The sequence below is a fragment of the Pristis pectinata genome, chromosome 28 (genome assembly GCF_009764475.1).
Source record: "Pristis pectinata isolate sPriPec2 chromosome 28, sPriPec2.1.pri, whole genome shotgun sequence".
Classification (NCBI taxonomy): Eukaryota; Metazoa; Chordata; class Chondrichthyes; order Rhinopristiformes; family Pristidae; genus Pristis; species Pristis pectinata.
The window spans coordinates 7,269,381-7,276,614 of NC_067432.1; the positions used below are offsets into that span (position 1 = coordinate 7,269,381).

At 43.8% G+C, this 7,234-nt stretch overlaps 1 protein-coding gene across 1 annotated transcript; it reads right to left on the reverse strand.

Moving 5' to 3' along the window:
* Positions 1-255: 255 nt before the first annotated feature.
* LOC127584067 (interferon-stimulated gene 20 kDa protein-like) lies at positions 256-5,969 on the reverse strand. The gene is made up of 3 exons (XM_052040615.1): positions 5,739-5,969; positions 4,084-4,284; positions 256-784 (listed from the first exon to the last, which is right to left on the reverse strand). The coding sequence occupies exons 1-3, from the start codon at positions 5,967-5,969 to the stop codon at positions 638-640; spliced, it is 579 nt and encodes a 192-aa protein (XP_051896575.1). The 3' UTR covers positions 256-637.
* Positions 5,970-7,234: the final 1,265 nt, after the last annotated feature.

Here is a 7,234-nt window from a genome sequence, read left to right on the forward strand (position 1 = left end):
CCAGGAAGGAGAGGGGGAGGTGGTGGCTTGATACTGGAAGTAAATGATTGAAAGTACCCTGGAGCCCAGTTTATCCTAAATGTTACAAAATTCATACACACGCACACACATACATAACAAAAAATAGTCTTGAAGAAAACAATCCAACAAGAACTCTAATCAAGAGGTGCATTAAAACCATACCTCAATGAATAAATGTACAACAGGTGCCAAAGTTGTGTGATAGCCCCAGCAGACAGTCCATAAGGTCATAACTCTCTCCACTGCTGAGACCCATGTTCAGTTATCTAATCACGCAGGACAATTATAGGGTTTGGACAATTGTCCCAAATCCCTGAGCTAATGAGAGTGGGAGGAGAAGGATAAACAACCCAGTGTGGTTCCTCCACTTATGAAACAAAGGCAAAATGAAGAGATGAAGCAATGGTGACTCCTTGCACTTCCAGCAGGCCCCATAGTCTACGGGGCACACAGGACATTGGTTTCAAGGAGGATCTATGGAACTGAAATTCAGGAAAGAACAAGAAAGTTGGGTGGAGAGAATTAAATAATGGAAGGCAGTTTGTGATCCTGGCTTACAGCAGGAATAATTCCTTGTTTATATGGCATTCCCTAATCTGGTAGGTTGTTTTATTCATTAATATCTGTTATGTTTTTCAAATCGGTTTACTATCTCCACCCTGAGCCCCTCGGTGAGGTGAAGCTCCCACATGTCATCCACGAGTTTAAAAAGTTCCATTGCTGCAGTTGCATCTTCCACGGAGGAGTGTCCTCTGTAGCTGTCCTGTTGAAGGAAAAAGGGAACCAATCAGGGCCACGGTGTGGGAAAGGTCACAGACATGTTACGTAAAAACATAGAAGTTAGGAGAGGAGTAAGCCATTTGGCCCTTGAGCCTGATCCACCATTTAATATGATTATGGCAGATCATGCAAAATCAGCAGCTTTTTTCTTTTTTTTAATCTTTTTTGTCAGCTCTCACTCACCTGCCTCTGTCTCCCAGCTTCACCACCCGTCTCCATCTGTCCATCATCCTTCACCCCTCCTCGCTCCACCAATCACCTACTGGCCCCTCTTTCACCACTCCCCTTTCCACTTTATACTGGCTATCTCCCCTCTTCACTCTTGGTCTTGATGCAGGGTCTTGACCTGAAACCTCAACAATTCCTTTTCCCCCACAGATGCTGCTCGACCAGCAGTGTTACTCCAGAAGATTATTTGTTGTTCTTGATTTCTCCCCATATCCTTTGATCTCTCTAGTCCTAAGAACAATATCTAACACTTTCTGAGATTTCACAGGTTCTCTATCCCTTGGGTGAAGACATTTCTCATCTCAATCCTACATGGCTTACCCCTTTATCCTTAGACTGTGACCCCCCTGGTCCTCAACTTTGTCTACCTGCACTGCACCTTCTCTGTAACTGCAACACTATATTCTGGATTCTGCTTTCTTTTTACTACCTCGATGTAATTATGTACGGCATGATCTGTCTGGACGGCATGCAAATCAAAGTTTTTCACTGTATCTCGGTATATGTGACAACTATAAACCAATCCATTCCAATCCCTGTCATTGGGAACTTCTTGCATCTAATTTACCCAGTCCTGGTTGAAGTTCATAGGTTTCTATAAGGTTCTCTAAGGGCGGCACAGTAGTGTAGCGGTTAGCGTAACACTATTACAGTGCCAGCGATCGGGGTTCGATTCCCGTTGCTGTCTGTGAGGAGTTTGTACGTTCTCCCTGTGTCTGCGTGGGTTTCCTCCGGGTGCTCTGGTTTCCTCCCACATTCCAAAGACGTACAGGTAGGTTAACATGGGTTTAAATGGGCGGCGCGGATTCGTTGGGCCGGAAGGGCCTGTTACCGTGCTGTAAATACAGTTATAAAAAAAGTTTTTTTTTGAAGATCCCCTCTCATTCTTCTAAACACTAGGTGAATATAAGCTTGATGGTCAGCTCACACTCAAAGGTCCTGTTTCCGTGCTGCATGTCTCTATGACTTTGCTCTGCTCTTGTCCTGTGCTGCATTAGCTTGGCAATGCCTGAGGGGGCAGAATAGAGGGTGCTTTACATTGCACCTACAACTGAGTAATTAATATGGATGTAGTTTCACTCTACACGGACACAATCTTTCTTTTACAAGTGATTGTTTGATTGGACAATATAATGTGAGTGTCACTCCGCATCCACAAAACTTGGCGTACAAAATGAAATGTTTCATTCATAACTTCAATCACCTCAGTGAGAAAAGAAATCTCATCCTAGGGTTGAAACAGGAGAAACAGAATGAGAACCTCAATTTGACCACTACGTTGATTCAATGCCTTTCCATTTCTGGCAAAGGTTAAGCTAACATTTGTTTTCAGATGTTCCTTCTTCACCATTTATTAAATTAGAACATAGAACATAGAACAGTACAGCACAGAACAGGCCCTTCAGCCCACAATGTTGTGCCGACATAGCTATTCCCTCCTACCTGCAGAATGCCCATATCCCTCTATTTTCCTCTCATTCATGTGCCCATCCAAGCCCCTCTTAAAAGCCCCCAACGAATTTGCCTCCACCACCCAATCAGGCAACGCATTCCAAGCATCCACCACCCTCTGAGTAAAAAACTTACCCTTCACGACTCCTCTGAACCTACCCCTCTCACCTTAAATCCATAATTGTTTCAAAATATCAAAGCTTTCTACAGTCTGCCATATGAAAGATCCATGCCATCCACTCCTGGGTATATCTACTTGTGAGTGGTCAGACACAGCTGCCTCACACATTCAAGTTGTGGGAGCTAGTATGTCCCCTATAATGTACTTATGCACACACATATACATCCACACAGACACACACATGTGCACACACACACATCCACATGTGCACATACACACATGCACACACACACGCATGCACACACATATAAAATGAAGTAGGAGACATGAGCAAGAGAGAGAATGCAACAACAATACTAATAATATAAAGTGCAGAATCTATCCTGAAGGAAGTTTTCACTGGAGAAAACAGACAAAGAACAACCTGACCCTCTTTTTAATGTCATGAAATCACACAGCACGGAAATAAACTCTTTAGCCCACCAAGTCCACACCAACTATCAGACACCCATTTGCCACAATCCCATTATATTCTCGCCACATTCTTATCAGCTCCTCACGGATTGTACCACTTACCTACATACTAGTTGTTTCATGTGACATTGCAAACCAAGTAGGGGGAGTTTATGGTGGCCAATTAACCAAACAACCTCCGTGTCCTTGGGATGTGGGAGGAAACAAGAGCCCCTGGGGAAACGCACGTAGTCACAGGGAGGATGGGCAAACTCCACACAGACAGCACCCAAAGTCGTGATTAACCTGCCTCACTGGAACTGTGAGGCAGCAGCTCTACCAGCTGTGCCAAATGTGCTGCCCATTGAAGGACCCTGTGCAGTGGCCAAGATTCCATCATATTTTTGCCTTCCCTTGCTGCTGTTATAGAGTCACAGAGTTATACAACAGGCCCAACTCGTTCATGCCAACTAAGTTATTTATTTGAGATAGTCCCATTTCCTCACGTTTGGCCCATATCCCCCTAAACCTTTCCTATCCATGTACCTGTCCAAGTGTCCTTAAATGTTGTAATTATACTTGCCGCTCCCACTTCCTCTGGCCGCTTGTTCCATTTACCCACCACCCTCTGTAGTTCGCTGGCTTGTCCTTGCAACCTTTCTTGAATAAAGGCACACATTAGCCACCCTCCTCACATATGGCTAAGGAAGATACAAATATCTCTGCCAGGGCCCCTGCAATTTTTTCCCTAGCTTCCCACAAGTTCCTGGGATACACTTATCCGGAAGACGCAAGTTGGAGCCCAGTGATTTGTTCGCAAGTTTGGATAGGAGGAAGAGGATATTTGAATGAGGGAGAACTGTAATTTCATGATTCTAGTGATGAATGAATTTGGCTCAAGGGCAATGTAGGGACTTGACTTGATCACAGTGGAGTTGTAACCAGAAGGTGAAGAATGGTTGGAAAAGACTTTGAAGCATTACAGAGGAAGAGTAGTTTCATGTGACATTGCAAACCAGCCCATTTACCTGTATTCTTTTCCCCAGCAATTTCTGGCAGAGAATTTTTAACGAGGCGCGCCTGTCAGTTTTCAGCTTGGCTTTTGTGATCAGCAACTTGCAAGATGAGGTGTCCCTTATGGCATAGCCTGCAATGTCGGTTCTCAGGACATGGAAGTCAGACCTGGGATCGTGGCCTACGATAATCTTTCCTTCTAAAATCTTCAAAATCTGAATGGAATTGGAAGACACTTTGTTAGAATAATGAGCTTGCATTTCTATTGCATTTTTCCTCAGGATGTCTCAAATTGCTCGGAAAGGGCAGGCACAGTGGTGTAGCAGTTAGCGTAATGCTTTACAGCAGCAGCGACCCGGGTTCAATTCTGGACACTGTCTATAAGGAGTTTGTATGTCCTCCCCGTATCTGCGTGGGTTTCCTCCGGGTGCTCCGGTTTCCTCCCACATTCCAAAGACATATGGGTTAGGAAGTTGTGGGCATGCTATGTTGGCGCCGGAAGTGTGGCGACACTTGCGGGCTGCCCCCAGAACATTCCATGCAAGGATGCATTTCACTGTGTGTTTCGATGTACATGTGACTAATAAAGATACCTTATCTACTGTTGTTTTTACAGGCAGTTTGCACAAAGCAAGATTCCACAGACACAAAACAACTGGGTGTTGGCCAAGCTATCAGGAAGTTCCTAGTATAACTTTTTTGACAAATGCTTCAACACCCTCTTGATTTTTCTTCTCAAAGCCCAGCCTTTATCACTAAGTTTCCTGAACAATTAATTAATTTAGTTAAGTTTCTTGTGGCTGCAGGGATGTAACAAGAATAGGCAGCCAATCATTATCTCAAAGCCGACATGAGACTGATCGGTTGGCTAATGTCTCAAGGACTGGTTGAACAGCTTACTTTTGGAATGGGAAATACCACCTGAAGTGAGGTTGTGGTTCAAGTCCCACTCAAGAGACTTGAGCGCAAAATTTACACTGACCATTCTAAGATAAGATCAGATATCTTTCTTAGTTACATGTACATCGAAACACACAATGAAATGCATCTTTGCGTAGAGTGTTCTGGGGCAGCCCACAAGTGTCGCCACACTTCCAGCGCCAACGTAGCAACTTCCTAACCCGTACGTCTTTGGAATGTGGAAGAAAACAAGACCACCCGGAGGAAACCCACGCAGACACGGGGAGAACGCACAAACTCTTTTCAGATAGTGGCCGGAGTCGAACCCACTGTAATAGCGTTACGCTAACCGCTACCCTACCGTGCCTGCAGTGCCAAAGAAATCCTGCAGTTGTCAAAGAGTCGAAACGTTAAACTCGGGCCCTCTCTTCTTTCAAGCAGATGTAAACGAGTTATGGTAATTCCCCATTGTACTGGGCCAATATTTACCAGCATCACTAAAACAACCTGTTTATTATTATGCATGTGAGCTTGTTAGATACAAACAGGCTGTAATTTTTACTACTTTATCATAGTAACCTTCCTTCCAAACTTGTTCCATTGGCTTTAAAGTGACTTTGAACACAAAGTGAGCTATATAAATAAATCCATACAACTGGTCCTTCACCATGTTTCTCAGTAATGTGGGTGCTAGTTATATTATGCAGTTATATGTGTGGCAGAATCACTACAAGGATGTTACTTTAACTGTTTCAAAGGAAAAACTTACCTCTTCCCTGGCAATATGATAAGGCAAAGCTGTATCCATATCTAACGGACGAATCCCACTCACGTCTGTCCTGTAATCTGTAATCGTCCCATCTGGTTTGATAAATTTGTCATAGATGACTTTCCCGCTGTAGTCCACAATACTACAGCGCGCCAGACCACTTTCCTGGCCACCGAAGCCGAGTCCCACCATCTCACAATCCATGGCAACGTACTTGGAAGGATCTACCATTGTTCCGTTTGTAAGGCAATCAGTAGTCCCTGCAAACAGTCCAACGTAGCAACAGCAACTTCCTCTTCGCACTCTCCTCTTTCCTCACTTGCTAGATCACCTTTGTCCTGGATACTTGCCTGCAGGTGACAAAACATAACCTGACTTCAACAGCTTTGTCGTCACTTTCTGCTCAGCGCACAGATAAAGTAACAGCGAATCAACAACAGAGGCAATGTACACCCACACCTAATCGTATCCATGGTTACACTGTTGTCTTATTTGCTTATCGTTGTGTGTTGGTTTGCCACAGCACAGTCACCTTAATGCACTCTACCATAAAAGTATTTTCCAGCAGAGGCTGAGCATGCATTCTGTTTATCCACTTCCCTAAAAGTTGCCGATACCCAGATCTAGGTCACTCACCTTGTTCCGACCCGTTAAGCCACTAAATATAGTTAACTTCCTCTTCCTCATCATCTTCCACCCCTCCAATTGTACGCTACATGTTCCCTCCCGCCATGAAAACAGATCAGCGACACACTCCGTACCTGTGCACAGACAGTGATGCTCACGCACGCTGAAATTTGTGTTGCATGTCCCGGAAATGTAAAAAGATGGGTTTGGGTGTAATCTTCAGGTTCTGAAGGACTTTACAACTTACGAGGAAACTCCATTGTCCCATTGCCAAATACCAGCCAGCCTGCTGCATTTTGTGGAAACTTTAATTAGTGTTTGTGTGTTTTTATTACAACGTAGGAACAGGATAAAGCTAAGTAGTCCCACAAACCTGTTCCACCGTTCAATGAGTTTACGATCGATCGGGAATCTAATTCAACATACCCACTTTTTCCCCATGTCCTTTAATACTTCGCTAATCAAACACTTATGAAGCTCAGATTCAAGTTTAACAATTGGTCCAGCATCGTTTTCCATCTATAGAAGAAAGTTCTAAATTTCTATCACTACCTGTGTGTAAAAGTGCTGCCTAACCTCGCTCTTTGAAGGAAAATGGAAAATGCTAGATAGCTCACCCAATCTGGTTCTAACTTTTAGGCTTGAATTTTAATCCTCTGGCAGCACGTTCCACATACTCATCTCGGTCTGTGTGATAGGGTTGCCCCTCCTGTCCCTTTTTATTATTTCTATTCTCACTCTAAACCTACGCCCTCTAGTTTTGGACTCCCCTATCCTTAAATCTTTAATCCTTGAATCTCTGACCAATGTAAATAGTTTCTCTCCATCTACCTTATCAATTTCTGTTAATATCTTGAAATTTTCAATCA